We start from the raw sequence: 22,850 nt of genomic DNA, 5'->3' as shown, positions 1-22,850 counted from the left end.
TGATTTTTACGGATCCACTGATAGATGGATCGGATCCGCAAAACGCATCCGGACGTCTGAATGAAGCCTTACAGGGGCGTGATCAATGACTGTGGTTATCACCCCATATAGACTCCCTGATCACCCCCCTGTCATTGATTACACCCCTGTCATTGATTACCCCCCTGTAAAGCTCCATTCAGATGTCCGCATGATTTTTACGGATCCACTGATAGATGGATCGGATCCGCAAAACGCATCCGGACGTCTGAATGAAGCCTTACAGGGGCATGATCAATGACTGTGGTGATCACCCCATATAGACTCCCTGATCACCCCCCTGTAAAGCTCCATTCAGATGTCCGCATGATTTTTACGGATGCACTGATAGATGGATCCGATCCGCAAAACGCATCCGGACGTCTGAATGAAGCCTTACAGGGGCATGATCAATGACTGTGGTGATCACCCCATATAGACTCCCTGATCACCCCCCTGTAAAGCTCCATTCAGATGTCCGCATGATTTTTACGGATGCACTGATAGATGGATCGGATCCGCAAAACGCATCCGGACGTCTGAATGAAGCCTTACAGGGGCATGATCAATGACTGTGGTGATCACCCCATATAGACTCCCTGATCACCTCCCTGTAAAGCTCCATTCAGATGTCCGCATGATTTTTACGGATGCACTGATAGATGGATCCGATCCGCAAAACGCATCCGGACGTCTGAATGAAGCCTTACAGGGGCGTGATCAATGACTGTGGTTATCACCCCATATAGACTCCCTGATCACCCCCCTGTCATTGATTACACCCCTGTCATTGATCAACCCCCTGTAAAGCTCCATTCAGATGTCCGCATGATTTTTACGGATGCACTGATAGATGGATCGGATCCGCAAAACGCATCCGGACGTCTGAATGAAGCCTTACAGGGGCGTGATCAATGACTGTGGTGATCACCCCATATAGACTCCCTGATCACCCCCCTGTCATTGATTACCCCCCTGTAAAGCTCCATTCAGACGTCCGCATGATTTTTACGGATCCACTGATAGATGGATCGGCCCTGCAAAACGCATCCGGACGTCTGAATGAAGCCTTACAGGGGCGTGATCAATGACTGTGGTGATCACCCCATATAGACTCCCTGATCACCCCCCTGTCATTGATTACCCCCCTGTAAAGCTCCATTCAGATGTCCGCATGATTTTTACGGATCCACTGATAGATGGATCGGATCCGCAAAACGCATCCGGACGTCTGAATGAAGCCTTACAGGGGCGTGATCAATGACTGTGGTGATCACCCCATATAGACTCCCTGATCACCCCCCTGTCATTGATTACCCCCCTGTAAAGCTCCATTCAGACGTCCGCATGATTTTTACGGATCCACTGATAGATGGATCGGATCCGCAAAACGCATCCGGACGTCTGAATGAAGCCTTACAGGGGCGTGATCAATGACTGTGGTGATCACCCCATATAGACTCCCTGATCACCTCCCTGTCATTGATTACACCCCTGTCATTGATTACCCCCCTGTAAAGCTCAATTCAGACGTCCGCATGATTTTTACGGATCCACTGATAGATGGATCGGATCCGCAAAACGCATCCGGACGTCTGAATGAAGCCTTACAGGGGCATGATCAATGACTGTGGTGATCACCCCATATAGACTCCCTGATCACCCCCCTGTCATTGATTACCCCCCTGTAAAGCTCCATTCAGATGTCCGCATGATTTTTACGGATGCACTGATAGATGGATCGGATCCGCAAAACGCATACGGACGTCTGAATGAAGCCTTACACGGGCGTGATCAATGACTGTGGTGATCACCCCATATAGACTCCCTGATCACCCCCCTGTCATTGATCAACCCCCTGTCATTGATCACCCCCCCTGTCATTGATCACCCCCCCTGTAAGGCTCCATTCAGACATTTTTTTGGCCCAAGTTAGCGGAATTATTATTTTTTTTTTTTCTTACAAAGTCTCATATTCCACTAACTTGTGTCAAAAAATAAAATCTCACATGAACTCCCCATACCCCTCACGGAAACCAAATGCGTAAAAATTTTTAGACATTTATATTCCAGACTTCTTCTCACGCTTTAGGGCCCCTAGAATGCCAGGGCAGTATAAATACCCCACATGTGACCCCATTTCGGAAAGAAGACACCCCCAGGTATTCCGTGAGGGGCATATTGAGTCCATGAAAGATTGAAATTTTTGTCCCAAGTTAGCGGAACGGGAGACTTTGTGAGAAAAAAATTAAAAATATCAATTTCCGCTAACTTGTGCCAAAAAAAAATAATTTCTATGAACTCGCCATGCCCCTCATTGAATACCTTGGGGTGTCTTCTTTCCAAAATGGGGTCACATGTGGGGTATTTATACTGCCCTGGCATTCTAGGGGCCCCAAAGCGTGAGAAGAAGTCTGGTATCCAAATGTCTAAAAATGCCCTCCTAAAAGGAATTTGGGCACCTTTGCGCATCTAGGCTGCAAAAAAGTGTCACACATCTGGTATCGCCGTACTCAGGAGAAGTTGGGGAATGTGTTTTGGGGTGTCATTTTACATATACCCATGCTGGGTGAGAGAAATATCTTGGTCAAATGCCAACTTTGTATAAAAAAATGGGAAAAGTTGTCTTTTGCCAAGATATTTCTCTCACCCAGCAAGGGTATATGTAAAATGACACCCCAAAACACATTCCCCAACATCTCCTGAATACGGCGATACCACATGTGTGACACTTTTTTGCAGCCTAGGTGGGCAAAGGGGCCCATATTCCAAAGAGCACCTTTAGGATTTCACAGGTCATTTACCTACTTACCACACATTAGGGCCCCTGGAAAATGCCAGGGCAGTATAACTACCCCACAAGTGACCCCATTTTGGAAAGAAGACACCCCAAGGTATTCCGTGAGGGGCATGGCGAGTTCCTAGAATTTTTTATTTTTTGTCACAAGTTAGTGGAAAATGCTGATTTTTTTTTTTTTTTTTTTTTTCATACAAAGTCTCATATTCCACTAACTTGTGACAAAAAATAAAAACTTCCATGAACTCACTATGCCCATCAGCGAATACCTTGGGGTCTCTTCTTTCCAAAATGGGGTCACTTGTGGGGTAGTTATACTGCCCTGGCATTCTAGGGGCCCAAATGTGTGGTAAGGAGTTTGAAATCAAATTCTGTAAAAAATGACCTGTGAAATCCGAAAGGTGCTCTTTGGAATATGGGCCCCTTTGCCCACCTAGGCTGCAAAAAAGTGTCACACATCTGGTATCTCCGTACTCAGGAGAAGGTGGGGAATGTGTTTTGGGGTGTCATTTTACATATACCCCTGCTGGGTGAGAGAAATATCTTGGCAAAAGACAACTTTTCCCATTTTTTTATACAAAGTTGGCATTTGACCAAGATATTTATCTCACCCAGCATGGGTATATGTGAAAAGACACCCCAAAACACATTCCTCAACTTCTCCTGAATACAGAGATACCAGATGTGTGACACTTTTTTGCAGCCTAGGTGGGCAAAGGGGCCCATATTCCAAAGAGCACCTTTCGGATTTCACAGGTCATTTTTTACAGAATTTGATTTCAAACTCCTTACCACACATTTGGGCCCCTAGAATGCCAGGGCAGTATAACTAGTCCACAAGTGACCCCATTTTGGAAAGAAGAGACCCCAAGGTATTTCGTGATGGGCATAGTGAGTTCATAGAAGTTTTTATTTTTTGTCACAAGTTAGTGGAATATGAGACTTTGTAAGAAAAAAAAAAAAAATCATCATTTTCCGCTAACTTGTGACAAAAAATAAAAAGTTCGATGAACTCACTATGCCCATCAGCGAATACCTTAGGGTGTGTACTTTCCGAAATGGGGTCATTTGTGGGGTGTTTGTACTGTCTGGCCATTGTAGAACCTCAGGAAACATGACAGGTGCTCAGAAAGTCAGAGCTGCTTCAAAAAGCGGAAATTCACATTTTTGTACCATAGTTTGTAAACGCTATAACTTTTACCCAAACCATTTTTTTTTTACCCAAACATTTTTTTTTTATCAAAGACATGTAGAACAATAAATTTAGAGCAAAATTTATATATGGATGTCGTTTTTTTTTGCAAAATTTTACAAGTGAAAGTGAAAAATGTCATTTTTTTGCAAAAAAATAGTTAAATTTCGATTAATAACAAAAAAAGTAAAAATGTCAGCAGCAATGAAATACCACCAAATGAAAGCTCTATTAGTGAGAAGAAAAGGAGGTAAAATTCATTTGGGTGGTAAGTTGCATGACCGAGCAATAAACGGTGAAAGTAGTGTAGTGCCGATTTGTAAAAAAGGGCCTGGTCTTTAGGGGGGTATAAACCACTTAAGGACCACAGGTTAAGTGCTAATAACTTTAAAACGCTTTGACTTATCCAGGCCATTCTGAGACTGTTTTTTCGTCACATATTGTACTTCATGACACTGGTAAAATGAAGTCCAAAAAATTATTTTTTTTGCACAAAAAAAAACCTAATTTACCAAAAATTTTGAAAAATTTGCAAATTTCAAAGTTTCAGTTTCTCTACTTCTGTAATACATAGTAATACCCCAAAAAATTGTGATGACTTTACATTCCCCATATGTCTACTTCATGCTTGAATTGTTTTGGGAATGATATTTTATTTTTTGGGGATGTTATAAGGCTTAGAAGTTTAGAAGCAAATCTTGAAATGTTTCCGAAATTTACAAAAACTAAATTTTTAGGGACCAGTTCAGGTCTGAAGTCACTTTGCGAGGCTTACATAATAGAAACCACCCAAAAATGACCCCATATAAGAAACTACACCCCTCAAGGTATTCAAAACTGATTTTGCATACATTGTTAACCCTTTAGGTGTTGCACAAGAGTTATTGGCAAATGGGGAGGAAATTTGAGAATTTCATTTTTTTGTCTAATTTTTCATTTTAACCCATTTTTTCCACTAACAAAGCAAGGGTTAACAGCCAAACAAGACTGTATCTTTATTGCCCTGACTCTGCCGTTTACAGAAACACCCAATATGTGGCCGTAAACTACTGTACGGCCACACAGCGGGGCGTAGAGTGAAAGGTGCGCCGTTTGGTTTTTGGAAGGCTGATTTTTATGGACTGGTTTATTTACACCATGTCCCATTTGAAGCCCCCCTGATGCACCCCTAGAGTAGAAACTCCCTAAAAGTGACCCCATCTAAGAAACTACACCCCTGAAGGTATTCAAAACTGATTTTACATATGTCATTAACCCTTTAGGTGTTGCACAAGAGTTATTGGCAAATGGAGATGAAATTTGAGAATTTCATTTTTTTGCCTAATTTTCAATTTTAACCCATTTTTTCCACTAACAAAGCAAGGGTTAACAGCCAAACAAGACTGTATCTTTATTGCCCTGACTCTGCTGTTCACAGAAACACCCCATATGTGGCCCTAAACTACTGTATGGCCACACAGCGGGGCGTAGAGTGAAAGGTGCGCCGTTTGGTTTCTGGAGGGCTAATTTTGCTGGACTGTTTTTTTTACACCATGTCCCATTTGAAGCCCCCCTGATGCACCCCTAGAGTAGAAACTCCATAAAAGTGACCCCATCTAAGAAACTACACCCCTCAAGGTATTCAAAACTGATTTTACAAACTTTGTTAACCCTTTAGGTGTTCCACAAGAATAAATGGAAAATAGAAATTAAATTTCAAAATTTCACTTTTTCGGCAGATTTTCCATTTTAATATTTTTTTTCCAGTAACAAAGCAAGGGTTAACAGCCAAACAAAACTCTTTATTTATGGCCCTGATTCTGTAGTTTACAGAAACACCCCATATGTGGTCGTAAACTGCTGTACGGGCACGCGGCAGGGTGCAGAAGGAAAGGGATGCCATATGGTTTCTGGAAGGCAGATTTTGCTGGATTGTTTTTAGACACCATGTCCCATTTAAAGCCCCCTGATGCACCCCTAGGTTAGAAACTCCAAAAAAGTGGCCCCATTTTGGAAACTACGGGATAAGGTGGCAGTTTTGTTGGTACTATTTTAGGGTACATATGATTTTTGGTTGCTCTATATTACACTTTTTTGTGAGGCAAAGTAACAAAAAATAGAAATTCATAAATTTCATCTCCATTTGCCATTAACTCTTGTGGAACACTTAAAGGGTTAACAAAGTTTGTAAAATCAGTTTTGAATACCTTGAGGGGTGTAGTTTCCAAAATGGGGTCATTTTTTGGAGTTTATACTCTAGGCGAGCATCAGGGGGGCTTCAAATGGGACATGGTGTAAAAAAAAACAGTCCAGCAAAAACTGCCTTCCAAAAACCATATGGCGCTCCTTTCCTTCTGCGCCCTGCCGTGTGGCCATACAGCAGTTTACGACCACATATGGGGCATTTCTATAAACTAAAGAATCAGGGCAATAAATATTGAGTTTTGTTTGGCTGTTAACCCTTGCTTTGTTATGGGAAAAAATGAATTAAAATGGAAAATTTGCCAAAAAATAGCTGTTTTGGCACTGTTTTTATTTTTTATTATTTACAACGTTCATCTGACAGGTTAGATCATGTGCTATTTTTTATAGAGCAGGTTCTTACGGACGTGACGATACCTAATATGTATACATTTTTATTTATTTAGGTTTTACACAATAATATCATTTTTGACACAAAAAAAAAACATGTTTTAGTGTCTCCATAGTCTGAGAGCCATAGTTTTTTCAGTTTTTTGGCGATTGTCTCAGGTTGGGTATCATTTTTGCGGGATGAGATGACGGTTAGATTGGTACTATTTTGGGGTGCACATGACTTTTTGATCGCTTGCTATTACACTTTTTGTGATGTAAGGTAACAAAAAAAATAGCTTTTTTGACACCGTTTTTATTAAAAATTTTTTACAGTGTTCACATGAGGGGTTAGGTCATGGTTCTTACGGACATGGCAATACCTAATATGTCTACCTTTTTATAATTTATCAGGGTTTTACACAATAATATCATTTTTGAAACAAAAAAAAAATCATGTTTTAGTATCTCCATAGTCTGAGACCCATAGTTTTTTTATTTTTTGGGCCATTGTCTCATGTAAGGGCTCATTTTTTGCGGGATGAGGTGACGGTTTGATTGGTACTTTTTTGGCGTACATGCGACTTTTTTGATCACTTTTATTACCTTTTTTGGGAAGTAAGGTGGGCAAAATTTCAATTTCCTCATAGTTTTTATTTTTTTATTTTTATGGCGTTCACCGTGCGGGGAAAGTAACATGACCGTTTTATAGATCAGGTCGTTACGGACGCGGCGATACCTAATATGTGTAGTGTATTTTATTTTTTTTATTTTTATTCAGTGATAAATGTGTTTTTTTGAAACTTTACTTTTTTTACTTTTTTTAACTTTTTTTTTGACCCAGACCCACTTGGTTCTTGAAGATCCAGTGGGTCTGATGTCTGTATAATACAGTACAGAACAATATATATTGCACTGTACTGTATTTTACACTTGTCTGAACAGATCTATGCCTTTAGCACAGATCTGTTCAGCACCATGGACAGCAGGACGCCTGAGAGGCGTCCTGTTGCCATGGGAACCTTCCCCGTCTGCTCAGAACTGGTCAGAACTGCGCAGACGGGGAAGGGTAAGTACAGGGCTGAGGGGGGCTCTCGCCCTCTCCCATCGGGGGGCTGCAAAGGCACAGCAGCCCCCCGATGGGAGAGGGAGGGAGCTCCCTGCGCTGTTAACCTTTTCCATACAGCGGTCCGTACGGACCGCTGTATGGAAAGGGTTAAACGGCTGACATCGCATCGCAGATGTCAGCCGTTTATACCAGGGTGCCAGCAATGTGCTGGCACCCTGGTATACCCACTAGACGCCAACGATCATTGAAAGGGAGGCGGGCGGGGGATCGCGATCCCGCCTGCCGCACCGCCCGCCTCCCGCAGCTTACCGCACCTCCCCACCGCCTGCGACACCCCCCCTGCACCACCCGCCCACATAATATTATTCAGGGGTGCAGGGGGGGGTGAAACATCTTTATTTTGGGCATACTAAAGTTTCTGATCCCCGCGGTCAGGGACCGCGGCGATCAGAAACCGCAGAAAGCGCTACAAACCGCAGGTCTGAATTGACCTGCGGTTTGCAGCGATCGCCGACATGGGGGGGGTCACAGGACCCCCCTCGGCATTGACCCAAGGTGCCCGGCTGTGTGTGACAGCCGGGATCTCAGCGCTGTCACCATGTCTGCAGACATGGTGACAGTTTATGCCATGACGTGTATACTCATCATGGCGCGCTAAGTAGCAGTGCGCCATGACGAGTATACTCGTCACAGGTGGGGAAGATTTTCACACTTTCTCCTTCTCTGATCGCTTCCCTGACAGGAATTGGGGCGATCAGAGAAGGAGAAGCACATAGTCCCTCCCTAACCCCCCCTTACCTGCCCCGATGCGCTGTGATTGGTCCCTCTGCAGTAATGGACCAATCACAGCGATCGTGGGCGGGTCAGAGCTCCAATACAGCTCCTGCCGGCTTCTCTGGTTGCCTAGCAACCCCAGCACGCCGGCTTCACTGGAGCTTCAGCGCTTCGCTCCCTGCGCTGACAGTGAAAGCCGATCACGTACATGCACGTGGGAATGCGGTGAGGCACCACATTCCCCCACGTACATGTACGTGATGTTGCGTGAAGGGGTTAAATTATGAGCTGCTACAAAGAAATATTCTTCTACTCTATAATGATCTATATATTATTACATTCATCTTCGCTATCCTTACAAGATATTGTGCTTGGTTTACCAATGAATGTAATGGTGACAGACTGAATTAAAATACCTTATTAGTTGGCTCTAATTTCAATGCCTCTCTTAGGATGGCTATAGCCTCTGTGTATTCTCCTTGCTGGGCCAGGACCTGCAGATAAAGAAATGGAGGATAAAGCCTTAGTACACATATACTGCTCCTCAGTTAACTTGGTTAAATATATAGTAGAAGGCTATCTACATAAACATAGTCTATAGCACTGCAAAATGTAAACATATACAAATGTTGGCAATTTCTAACCTATTCACCCCTTTGCGCCCCCCTGCAGTAATACTAAATAATAAGTCAGCACAATCCTGGTGATTTACCGCCTCAGATGCCCCTGTCAGTAGTGACCATGGCATATGTAGGATTTGACATAGGGGGTTCGCTCTGCCCACTGATCAGAGCCCTGGCCGCAAAATTGCAGGCCTTTGTCCCATTGCAATGACAGCCTGGGGCCTCATAGCACCCAGCGCTATCATATTGAGCTGCCTGTAAAGCCATGTCAGACAGACAGCCAGTAAAAATCCCTTAGACTGCAATAGTATTCTATTGCAGTCTATGGTACAAGCAATCACAAGATTGCATTTAAAAGTCCCCTAAAAGAACTAAAAATGACTGGAAAAAAAAAAGTTTTTAAAATATATATATTAAAAAAAAGACCTACAAATGTATTAATTTCCAATTTTACATATAAAAATAAACATAATAGTCAATGATAGGTCCGAAGATGTCCTATTAAAATATATAAATGCTTTTCCTGTGTTGAATGCATGCATATTCCACCATTTTTTGGTCATTTTTCCCCTTTCAGAAAATGTAATAAAAAGTGATCAAAAAGCCACAGGTACCCCAAAATAGTAGCAATAAAAATTAGAGCTCAGTGTGAATTCTGTGTGAATGGAAAAGTATAAAAGTTATGGGTCTTAGAAGAAGGGCCAGAAAAAACTGAAATTGGCGGGCCCTTAAGGTGTTAATTAATGGTCATTTTTAGGTTTATGGATGAAAACCTTCAAGTTTTAAAACTGAATACTTCCAATTAAAATATTATACCTGAACTCTGAGGTATACACTACCAAAACCTTTGAAAAATGCTAAATAGGACAGAAATGTGGGTTCTGTCTGTGCTAGGGAGACATCTAGTGGAACTTTTAAGAAATGCAGAAACACAACATATACAGTGCCTTGCAAAAGAATTCACCCCTTGACTTTTTTCGTACTTTGGTGCCTCACAACCTGGAATGAACATGGATTGTTTGAGGATTTGCGTCATTTAATTTACAGAACATGCCCATGTAATTTACAGAACAGCCCATGTAATTTACAGATATGAAGATAAGTCGGCCAGCACTCGCTAGATGCACGCCGCGCGGGATAGGACCAGTTCCACGTGCAGTTGAATGAAAAATCCCAGCAGACGTGACTTGGATGCTCATAGGAATTTTATTGCCATATAAACAATATGTCCCATATCCTAGGACGCGTTTCGGCTAGACAGCCTTTTTCAACAAGTAGATGTACAGTCATGGCCAAAAGTTTTGAGAATGACACAAATATTAGTTTTCAAAGTTTGCTGCTAAACTGCTTTTAGATCTTTGTTTCAGTTGTTTCTGTGATGTAGTGAAATATAATTACACGCACTTCATACGTTTCAAAGGCTTTTATCGACAATTACATGACATTTATGCAAAGAGTCAGTATTTGCAGTGTTTGCCCTTCTTTTTCAGGACCTCTGCAATTCGACTGGGCATGCTCTCAATCAACTTCTGGGCCAATTCCTGACTGATAGCAACCCATTCTTTCATAATCACTTCTTGGAGTTTGTCAGAATTAGTGGGTTTTTGTTTGTCCACCCGCCTCTTGAGGATTGACCACAAGTTCTCAATGGGATTAAGATCTGGGGAGTTTCCAGGCCATGGACCCAAAATGTCAACGTTTTGGTCCCCGAGCCACTTAGTTATCACTTTTGCCTTATGGCACGGTGCTCCATCATGCTGGAAAATGCATTGTTCTTCACCAAACGGTTGTTGGATTGTTGGAAGAAGTTGCTGTTGGAGGGTGTTTTGGTACCATTCTTTATTCATGGCTGTGTTTTGGGGCAAAATTTAGCCCACTCCCTTGGATGAGAAGCAACCCCACACATGAATGGTCTCAGGATGCTTTACTGTTGGCATGACACAGGACTGATGGTAGCGCTCACCTTTTCTTCTCCGGACAAGCCTTTTTCCAGATGCCCCAAACAATCGGAAAGAGGCTTCATCGGAGAATATGACTTTGCCCCAGTCCTCAGCAGTCCATTCACCAAACTTTCTGCAGAAGATCAATCTGTCCCTGATGTTTTTTTTGGAGAGAAGTGGCTTCTTTGCTGCCCTTCTTGACACCAGGCCATCTTCCAAAAGTCTTCGCCTCACTGTGCGTGCAGATGCGCTCACACCTGCCTGATGCCCTTCCTGAGCAAGCTCTGCACTGGTGGCACTCCGATCCCGCAGCTGAATCCTCTTTAGGAGACTATCCTGGCGCTTGCTGGACTTTCTTGGATGCCCTGAAGCCTTCTTAACAAGAATTTAACCTCTTTCCTTGAAGTTCTTGATGATCCTATAAATTGTTGATTGAGGTGCAATCTTAGTAGCCACAATATCCTTACCTGGGAAGCCATTTTTATGCAACGCAATGATGGCTGCACGCGTTTCTTTGCAGGTCACCATGGTTAACAATGGAAGAACAATGATTTCAAGCATCACCCTCCTTTTAACATGTCAAGTGTTAACAAGACGCAGTAATAGTTTCTTAATGTTACCTCCCCGTCTGGGTCAGACCCAGACGGGGAGGTGACATTAAGAAACTATTACTGCGCCGGGAGGCTTACTGGATCCATACCCTGGATACCCTTCATCCAAGGGGTCTCAACAGAGATTACGAAATTATGCATGTCTGAGGTCTGATTCTGTTAACCTGTGTACCTCTTCTGTTTACCATCCAATATTAATTTATTTATATATTATATTTTTTAGACATCTACCACCTAATGAAGGATTTTCTCTGCTGTGCTGGTATTTACCATCTATAATTTACAATATATGTTCTGATACCTGTGCTGTTTCTTGATCTTTGATTGATCTTGGATAGTTTATGTTACTATGTTACTTTGAATGTACCGCCCCCTTGTGGGCGTCTGACGTCACGGGGAGGTCTTCTGTCCTCAATCATTGATGCGTGTATATATATCTGCTTCTCACAATGTACATCTACTTGTTGAAAAAGGCTGTCTAGCCAAAACGCGTCCTAGGATATGGGACATATTGTTATATGGCAATAAAATTCCTATGAGCATCCAAGTCACGTCTGCTGGGATTTTTCATTCAACATGTAATTTACAGAACAGCCCATGAAGATGTTTGTTTGTTTTTTTATTGTCAAGCAAACAACAAATAGGACAAAATAACTGAAAAAGTCAATGTGCATAACTATTCACCCCCGTAAAGTCACCTTTTGCGGCAATCACAGCTCCAAGTCGCTTACCACTCTATGAGCTTGCACATCTTACCACTGGGATTTTTGCCCATTTCTCCTTGCAAAACTGCTCCAGCTCCTTGAAGTTGGATGGTTAGCACTTGTGAACAGCAATCTGTAAAGGGAACATGTCATCAACTTTATGCTGACCTCACTGAGTGCAGCATAAATTAGTGACAGAAATGCAGATTTCAGCGGTGTGTCGCTCATCAGGTAAAAGTCAGTGGTTGCTGAGAACCAGCATCATAATCATTACAGCCCAGGCCTTGAGAAGAGTCAAATCTCCCTGAGAAGAGTCCTGGTTATTCCTAATCTCCTGCCCCTCTGCTGATGGTTGGCAGTTCTCTCCTAGAGAGGGAGAAAACTAGGTAGAAGACGGTCAGTCATCAGCAGGTGGGCAGGAGAGCAGGAATTCATGAATAACCAGGACTCTTCTCAGGTGGCCGGGACTATTTTTCAGGCCCAGTCTGCAATGATTGTGATGTTGGTTCTCGGCAACCACTTACTTTTAACTTATAAAATGACAGACCACTGAAATCATCTCACCTGTCTCTACTTTATTCTGCCGTTAGTATGGGCAGCATAAAGTTGATGACAGGTTCCCTTTAAAGGGTTTCTACCACCACATTTTGACCTAATTAGCTGTCAGACACTAGCGATCTGCTAGTGTCTGCTGTACCTAACCATGCTATTGTAATTCCTTTCTCTGCAGCGGTTACCCTAAAAAACGTAGTTTTATTGGTATGCAAATGAGCCTCTAGGTGCTATGGGGGCGTCTTTTCAGCACCTAGAGGCTCCGTCCACTCACCATTTCTGCCGCCCAGCGCGCTCCAGCCCGCCCCTCTCCTCTAGATTGACAGCCTACTCGCGCCTGCGCTGTGTGCTTCTGTATTCGGCGCAGGCGCAGTGACTGTTGGACTGCTCCGTGCGCCGTGAAGATGCCGGGGCAGGGAGACAGTCACTGTGCCTGCGCCGAATACAAAAGCACACGGCGCAGGCGCGAGTAGGCTGTCAATCTAGAGGAGAGGGGCGGGCTGGAGCGCGCTGGGCGGCAGAAATGGTGAGTGGACGGAGCCTCTAGGTGCTGAAAAGACGCCCCCATAGCACCTAGAGGCTCATTTGCATACCAATAAAACTACGTTTTTTAGGGTAACCGCTGCAGAGAAAGGAATTACAATAGCATGGTAAGGTACAGCAGACACTAGCAGATCACTAGTGTCTGACAGCTAGTTAGGTCAAAATGTGGTGGTAGAAACCCTTTAAGTCTGACCACATTGTCCTGCTGAAAGGCGAACCTCTGTCCTAGCCTCAGATCACGCACAGAGTGGTACAGGTTTTGCTCAAGAATATCCCTGTATTTAGCACCATCCATCTTTCCCTGTATTTAGCACCATCCATCTTTCCCTTAGCTCTGACCAGTGCAACACCCTGTATGACTATGCACTGTTGTGGGTAGACGTATATACTTGCTTCCTATCACCAACGTACCTATATGGTATATATGTTCTAATGAGTTAGGGTAGGTTATCGTACCCAGGAGTTGCTAGTTTGGGGTGTCAGGCTCAACCATGTTAGGAAGGTTTGGGCAGGGTGGGTTAGGGAGGTTGGGAATGGGTGCGTTGGAGAGGGTTTCTCTGTTGAGGGGTTCTTTGATGTGGATTGTATGCGTGCGTGAATGTGCCTTCATTGGTCGGAAACTATGGAGATGTTATCTTTGGAAGAATAAATGGCGGTAATTAAGCTACTTTCGTGGAATGTTCGGGGTCTGAATGATAAGATTAAACGGTCTTTAGTGTTCAATTATCTGAAGAGGTATAACCCTGACATAATGTTATTGCAAGAAACGCACCTGCAGGGCCAGAAAGTACTAGCTTTGCGGCGCCCATGGATAGGCCCCACATATCATGCGGTTTACTCAAACCACGCTAGAGGCGTGTCTATTTTAATTGCTAAAAGTCTTCCATTTCAAATACTATCTGTGCAGCTAGACCCATATGGTAGGTATGTGATTTTACATGCTTGTGTCAGAGGCCTGCAGTACCTATTTGTGGGACTATATATTCCTCCGCCATTCCGCAGAGAGGTCCTAGACTTAATTACAGCTAAAATAGCAGGATTTCCAGCAATACCTTATATTATTATGGGTGACTATAATGCCACTTTAGATCCTATACGGGACAGAAGGGTTCCCCAGGACTCACACAACAATGTCCTATCACATTGGGCTAATACTTATGATTTAGTAGAGGCGTAGCGCTATTTCCACCCCACAGATGCGCAATTCTCTTGCTATTCAGCTTCTACTGGCTCACTCTCTCGTATAGATCTGGCCTTTGTCAGCAGAGACTTATCCCCCTATATCAAGTCTAGTGATTATCTACCGAGAGCAGTTTCAGACCATGCCCCCCTCCTTCTGATACTGTCACAGCCGCTGGCTTCGACTGATAAGCAGTGGCGGTTAAACCCTATGTGGCTCGAGGTATTACCTGTGGTGAGCGAGAGTCTAGATGCAATGGGGAACTACTGGGCAGAAAATGAAGGGTCTACGAATCCTCTGGTAGAATGGGATGCTTTCAAATCAGTAATGAGAGGGGCATTGATTGCTGCTATTGCAACTCATAGAAAGGAACTGAGTATCAAACGGATAAAACTAGAGACGGAACTAGCTGATAAAGAGAGGTTATATATACTAGATCCGTGCCCTGAGAAGCAGACTTTGTGGCTTGAGGCGCAGCGCAGGTTTACTTTGCATTTAACTGAATATACTGAGAAGAAACTTTTAAATCAGAGGCAAACTATTTTTTCAGATGGTGATAAGTGTGGCAGGGCCTTGGCGTACTTGACTAGATCTGAGACACAACAAACGGTGGTGGCGGGAGTTCTGAATGATCAGGGGCTCTTATTGAGGGAGCCCAGAGATGTCTGCCGACAGTTTGCCTCCTATTATGAGACATTGTATGCCCCCAAGATCACGTGTACTTCGGAGGAAATTGTCAATTTCTTAGCAGGTATTAATATTCCTTCTTTGGACAGAGATGACAGGGGAGCCCTGGCGGCAGACATATCTGACCTGGAGATTGAAACGGCCATTAGTTCCTTAGCAACCAAGAAAACCCCGGGACCCGATGGATTTCCTGCTGAATGGTATAAGCGATTTTCTAAAGACCTGGTTAGTAGATTTGGGAAGCTGTTGAGGTATGCACTGGAAAGTGGTTCGTTGCCACCGTCCTTTCTGGAGGCAACGATAGTAGTGATTCACAAGTCGGGGAAGCCATCTGACCAGTGTAGCTCTTATCGACCTATCTCACTTCTGAATCTTGACGTCAAAATCTTTGCGAAGGTACTGGCGCTAAGATTGCGGGGGGTAATTCTCTCCTTGGTTGGGGTAGATCAATCGGGTTTTATGCCAGGGAAAACCACAGATATTAATTTAAGGCGATTGTTCACTAATCTTCAGGTCAAACATGATAACAGAGGTATGAGGGCTCTTGCGTCCTTAGACAATGAAAAAGCATTTGATTCAGTAGAATGGGAATTTATGTGTGCAGTGCTGACTCAAATGGGCTTTCCGGAGAAATTTTTGTGCTGGTTACAAATGCTTTATAGATCCCCTTCGGCGAGAGTCAGGGTGAATGGGTACACATCGGACTCCTTCCCCTTGGGTAGAGGCACTAGACAGGGCTGCCCTCTCTCCCCCCTGTTATTTGCATTAATTATGGAACCTTTGTCGATACTCATATCCTCTAATTCAGGTATAGAAGGCTGGGAAATAGCTGGAATATCAGAAAAGCTTTCATTATATGCTGATGACATGCTGGTTTACCTAGCAGATTCAGGGAAATCCTTGGATACCCTTTTAGGTGTTGTTGATCAATTTGGGGGTTTCTCGGGTCTCCGTGTGAACTGGGCTAAGTCTAGTCTATGTCTGGTTGATGATGTTGACCCAGCTCGCATTTCGGTGAACAATAAGCTTCAGATTGTGGAGCAATTTACATATTTGGGGATTATTGTTCATAAAGAAGTGGCAAAATTTTATGATTTGAATGTTGCTCCTACAATGCAATCCATTACTCGAAAGCTAGAGGCTTGGGAAAACCTTCCTTTAACTCTGATTGGGCGTATCAATGTGGTAAAAATGATTCTTCTCCCAAAATTGCTATACTTATATAGGGCTGCCCCAGTGTTACTCCCCAAGAGACATTTTGCTACTTTGGATAGAATAATCGCTCCCTTTCTATGGAATAAGTCTTCTCCCAGAATAGCGAGATCCACCCTCCAGGCGTCTTACCTGCGGGGGGGTCTTGCCTTGCCAAACCTGTACATGTACTATGTAGCGGTGCAGCTGAGCTATGTGGTGTGGTGGGTACGGGCTGACTCAGGTAACCCGGCGGTAGTGTTGGAGGCAGCTTTATTGGGGTCCTATGAGGCACTTACGAACTTGGCGTATAGGAGGGGGGCTAGGTCTACAATACACTACACCCAATCGATGGCTGCTGCAGTACAGATGTGGGTCAAATGGGGTCAGAAATGTAACCCTGATGAGAATGATATTACTTGGTCGCCATATTTGCCTTTGTGGAGAAACAGAGTGCTTCCGGAGCTGTTCTCATTACTGGAGTTTGAATTTTGGCCTCAGAGGGGGGTGCGCTACCTTACCCAACTATATGATAAGGGCCTATTTAGAACCTTTAATAGTTTGAAACAGGAGTTTAATTTGCCCCAGCGTTGTTTGTATAGATATCTTCAACTCAGGCATGCCTGTCAGGCTCAGTTTGGTAGAGAACCTTTAAAGCTGGAGTGTGGTACAGTTGAGTCAGCGATTAGGAGGGTTCCGTTGGTCAAACCAGTACCCTGTATGCGTCGTTGATGGCGTTGCAGGACTCCCCCCTAGACAGGGCATTTGTTAGGTGGAAAAGGGACATTGAAGGTTTGGAAGATGTTCATGTTAAAGAATCTAGCTGTACATGGAGATCTACAGTGGTAAGTGCTAGGGATCAGTTGATTCAAGTTAAATGGCTTCATAGGATTTATTATACTCATGTGAGACTGTTTAAAATGGGTAAATTGCCGAACCCTCATTGTACAAGATGTGGACATGAAAACGGTTGTCTTATACACATGGTTTGGCAGTGTCCGATTATTCATGGCTTCTGGGAAGAGATCCATAAATATTTTAATGACAAACTAGGCTTTCCTAACGTCTGTACTGAACTCACTAGTCTGTTGGGAGTAGCCAACGAGATTGTTCCCACCAAATTTGGCAGGAAGCTGTATAGAATACTCTTATATTATGCTAGGAAAACTATCCTTCTCAACTGAAAACCTCCTAAGAATCCTACTGTGCAACAATGGGTACATCTAGTTAATGCTGATCTTGAATTATACAAGTTTGTGTATGAGAGAAGAGGGACCCCTGATCGCTTCATGAAGATATGGGACCCCTGGATTGGAGCCCAGACTCTAGTACCATAGATGACTGAAAGACTGTTCTGACCAATGAAGGCGTGTGTGAATGTGTGTGTGTGTGCAGTACTTTTAATCTTCCTTAGGATTGATATGTTGGGTACTGTTCATCCTGAAAGTGATATCTTTTTCTTCTGTCCCAAACTTGGGTCATGAGGAACTGTTATGATTGATCCCATGTATTTGATTTGTACTGGACTCAATTGATGATTGTCTGTATTTGATGTGTTTGTTATGCTTTTTGCTAAATTAATAAATAAAAAGATACTATTAAAAAAAAAAGATTTGGATATTTATTTTATAACCCAAGAGTCCATTCACACGTCCGCAACGTGTTTTGCAGATCCGCAAAACACAGACAGCGGCAATGTGCGTTCCGCATTTTGAGGACCGCACATTGCCGGCATTAATAGAATATGCCTGTTCTTGTCCGCAATTGAGGACAAGAATAGGACATATTCTAATTTTTTTTCAGGAACGGAATTGCAGACCCGGAAGTGCGGGTCTGCAATTCCGTGTCCGGGCAGCACATAGTGCTGCCCCATAGAAATGAATGAGTCCGCAATTTCGTTCCGCAAAATGCGGAACAAAATTGCGGACGTGTGAATGGACCCTAACCCTGACTTGTACTTCTCAACAACATTGTTCCTTACTTGTTTGGAGAGTTCCTTGGTCTTCATGGCAGTGTTTGGTTAGTGATGCCTCTTAGGTGTTGCAGCATCTGGGGCCTTTCAAAAAAGGTGTGTATATGTAATGACAGATCATGTGACACTTATATTGCACACAGGTGGACATCATTTCACTAATTATGTGACTTCTGAAGGTAATTGGTTGCACCAGAGCTTTTTATGGGCTTCCTAACAATGGGGGTGAATACATGCGCACATGCCAATTTTCTGTTTTCTATTTCTAAACAATAGTTTTATTTATATATTTTTCTCATTTCACTTCCCCAACTTAGACTATTGTGTTCTGATCAATCACACAAAATTCAGATTAACAAAACATTGAACTTAAGGCTGTAATGTAACAAAATAGGAAAAAAGTCAAGGGGGGTGAATATTTTTGCAAGGCACTGTATGTGTTGTTTGGGGCACAACCTGTCCCACAAACTGAATCCATACAATTTCATATTGTCCTCAAAATCCCCCGGTAGCGCAAGTCAGTATTTGAGCTGGTAAAAAGCAATATTATCTCAGCATAAAAAAAAAATAAAGGGTACTTCACTGCTGCACTCCCAAGCAGGGATCAGAGTGGCAGGGGAACAGAAGGACGTTTAAAAAGAAAAGTTTTTTTTTTCCTTTACATTATATCATCTCCTGCTCTGTGCTCCTAGTACAACAACATATAGAATACAATCCATTACTGTTACGCTGGAAAGCAAATCAATAGAAATGGTAGATTATCGGATGGTCAGTCTCAACTTCAGGATAAAGTGAAGTAAGATCTCCTGAATTTCTTTTACCTTTCCCTTCCTGAACAAGGCCTTAATATTTTCTGGCTGCTGCTCCAGCACCATGTTACAGGACTTCAGGGCAGCCTCATAGTGGTCTAGCTTTAGCTGTGAAGCTGCCAGGTTATTCAGACACTTCATTTTAACATCCAATAATTCCTCCTCCTCTTCAGGTGTGAAATCAACTACAAGAAAGTAATGAGGGACAAGACGACAACAGTCATGCTGAAATGGAAGAAAAGCTTTCACAACCATTACTTTAATAGTGATTAACTTTTCCCACAATTTGGAATAAAACTGTAAAATGCGAAAATAAGGAACTTTATAATATACCTTATCAGAGAAAAAAAAAAAGTACACTGAACAAAAATATAAACGCAACACTTTCGGTTTTGCTCCCATCTTGCATGAGCTGCATACACAAAAGACCCAATACTCTCAAATATTGTTCACAAATCTGTCTAAATCTGTGTTAGTGAGCACTTCTCCTTTGCCAAGATAATCCATCCCACCTCACAGGTGTGGCATATCAAGGTGCTGATTAGACAGCATGAATATTGCACTGTCAGTATCTGGTGTGGCCACCATTTGCCTCACGCAGTGCAACACATCTCCATCGCATTGAGTTGATCAGGTTGTTGATTGTGGCCTGTGGAATGTTGGTCCACTCCTCTTCAATAGCTAATGGAGGGGCAGGTCGAGCATGCGCCCTGCTGGACTATTCATTCTCTTTGGGACTGCCAAAGATAGCAGAGTACAGCGCTCAGCTATTTCCAGCGTCCCATAGAGAATGAATTTGACCTACCCCTCCTTCAGATCGGCAAAATGGAACCCCATTTTCAGAATGGGCGTCCTGTGGATAGAGGATAACGTCCAAACTTGGCACAACCCCTTTAACTACCGTATACTACGTACTTTAAGTATGCAAGCTGCAAAAAAAAACTCCTCAGACATCACGTAAGATTTGAAAAATCAGTTGGAAACAAAGTTTTTGTCTTCATTTGTTACAAACTACAAATGTGTCTTTCCTTACTTTTTCCCTTACTTTTAAGTTCGAGATTAGGGTTGAGCAAATCGACTTCGGATGAAAGCGAGCGCTCCTTACAGTATTAGAATGTATTGACTCCTATGAGCCGAAGTTATTACTTCACGAAGTCTCGTGAGACTTCGCATAATAACCGAACCAGAGTTCGGGAAAAGATTTTTAACAGTAGAAATTACCCGAACTCTCGTGAGACTTCGCGAACTAATAGCTTCCGCTCATCTGAGCCAATACATTCTAATACCAGTATTCAAACGAAGTGTTATGCGAATCGACTTCGGATGTTTCATCTGAAGTTGATTCGCTCATCCCTATTCAAGATCACAAATATTTTTTTTTCAAAGCTGGTTATCTGAAGCCACTCACTTCAGGATCTCTCGAATGTATGTAAACAGCAGGTATGCAGAGAAAATGTGGGTCATGTTATAGAACCTCCTCAGACTACACATACACACCTTTGGAGCTGGAGTTAACAATCTTCAGGGCGATATCATAAGAGTTTATAGCAAACACATAGTCTGCTTGCTGGTAATAGAAATTTCCACGTTCCCGCTTCTTATTAGCCAAGGCCAGCTTTTCCTGCCCAGTCAGGAGCTCCAAGTCTGGACCATCTTTTACATCAAGCAGAGTCACCTCAAGGACAAGGTTGGCATTGGGCAAGATATCTGGACTCCTTGAAGACAATAAAATACTTTTTTGCATATAGATAAATAATTGTATTATTATTGTTAGGCCCCCTTGAATGAGCGACATGAAACATGCCCATGTTCTGCCCCATAAACAACAAGTGAGTTTTGAACCCCTTAAAAGTTTTGCCCAAGCACTGCTTGGACTTTAAAAAAAAAACTTAAAAGTTCAGGCCGAGCAGAGCCCGGGTAGCAAGGTGAGGGCTGCTTTAACCCCTCATATCTCGTGATTTCCCGATGTCGAGGCGATAACGCTGTCCTTATGGTATTGTCACCTTTCAAACAAGACCAGGACCATATCTCTAGTCCAAGATAAGAAGAGTTAAAGCAGCCCCGCTCCCCCTCCCTTCCTTCAGCTGGCTGTGATCTCAGCCATCCTGGAGGAGGAGGAGGAGGAGGGCAGTTGACAGCCTGCAGGGAGAAGACAAAAAAAAAAGTATATAAATTTGGCATCCTAATAATTGTAGTGTCTCACACAATAAAGTTATCATGTTATTTATACCACACAGTGAACACCATAAAAATGAATACCACAAAATAAAGTTAAAAGTGCTTTTTTATTTTTTTTCCCCCCAAATATAAAACAAATGTTATTTAATACACTATATGTACCTCAAAATGATTTCTTAACAAAAAAAAGAAGAAGAAAAAAAAAAATTATAACTAGTTCTGCAAAATTTAAGGTCTCATACAGCTTAATTGAAGAAAAAAATAATAATTTAGGACCACTGGAGAGGGGAAAAAGTTACTGGTCCTTTAAGGGGTTATGACAGTGGTATATATTGAGACCTATCCTCAGGAAAGGTTATCAATATATACTGCCTGCATGACCCCTTTAAACGGAACCGGTCATCAACTTTATGCTGACCCCACTGAGGGGTAGTGATAGAAATGCTGATTTCAGCGATGGGTCACTCATCGGGTAAAAGTCAGTGGTTGCCGAGAACCAGCATTATAAATCATTGCAGCCCAGGCCTTCAGAAGAGTCAAATCTACCTGAGAAGAGTCATGGTTATTCCTAATCTCCTGCCCATCTGCTGATGATTGGCAGTTCTCTCCTAGACAGAAAGGGAGAAAACTAGGTAGAAGACTGTCAGTCATCAGCAGGTGGGCAGGGAGAGCAAGTCGTCAGTGATGACTGACACATTCATTGTGGGTTGTAACCAGGTTAGGATACCGAGCACAATGTACAGAGGATGTGCCTGGAGAAACATTTGACCAGGAGAGCAGCACTAGCCTGGTAGGCAAAATGTAATAATTATCAATGGAAAAGTTGTGATTCACATTAAGGTTGGGGAGGGAATCATGAAATAAAAAAATATATCAGAATACCCTTTAAATGGAATGCACTATGACGTCTGTTTTCTCTCAGACCCATTCACTTGAATGAGTGAATTTTGCAGGGAAAGTGGAGCTGGATGGTGCATGCTGCAACCCTCTCTGCACGGACCGTGGAGGAAAAAAACAAAACCTTTGGGAATTGGCCCACTGGCTAGAATGTCGGTGTTAAATCTTGGTGCGGTCTGCCCTACACTTAAACAGCACCTGGACGTGAACATAGCTTGTCTGAATGAGCCCTTGAGCATCTCAGTTCAATAAATGATGGATATTAGGCAAACCTCCAGTCAGAGGCCAACAACATCAAATCATACCTAATGGACAGCATGTGATGCAGCTGAAGGCAGCAATGACAACCATTCAGGCCAAACTGTAATGGTTCCTGCACACGGCCACAAATCGCAGATCCACAACAAGAGTTCTATTTTTTTTATGGGGCTGCGGATCGGACATACCGATGCGGACAGCACACGGGTGTGCTGTTCTCATCTTTTGCGGCCTCAATGAGATGAATGGGTTCACATTTGATCTGCAAAAAACGCAAATCGGATGCAGACTGAAACTACGGCAGC

The 22,850-nt window shown here is 43.0% G+C and overlaps 1 protein-coding gene across 2 annotated transcripts in view; it reads right to left on the bottom strand.

Moving 5' to 3' along the window:
• Positions 1 to 22,850, bottom strand: part of FKBP8 (FKBP prolyl isomerase 8) — a 69,617-nt gene that overhangs the window by 7,851 nt on the left and 38,916 nt on the right. For both annotated transcript variants that reach the window (XM_040417635.1, XM_040417636.1), the window contains 3 exons: positions 20,710 to 20,927; positions 19,225 to 19,397; positions 8,817 to 8,894 (listed from right to left, as the gene is read on the bottom strand). In XM_040417635.1, coding sequence (XP_040273569.1) covers positions 8,817 to 8,894; positions 19,225 to 19,397; positions 20,710 to 20,927 — 469 coding nt within the window. The remainder of the gene's footprint in view (positions 1 to 8,816; positions 8,895 to 19,224; positions 19,398 to 20,709; positions 20,928 to 22,850) is intronic.

This window comes from Bufo bufo, chromosome 2, assembly GCF_905171765.1.
Source record: "Bufo bufo chromosome 2, aBufBuf1.1, whole genome shotgun sequence".
NCBI lineage: Eukaryota > Metazoa > Chordata > Amphibia > Anura > Bufonidae > Bufo > Bufo bufo.
The sequence above is the reverse complement of the archived record's forward strand: the minus strand, read 5'-3'. Positions and strand labels throughout refer to the sequence as shown.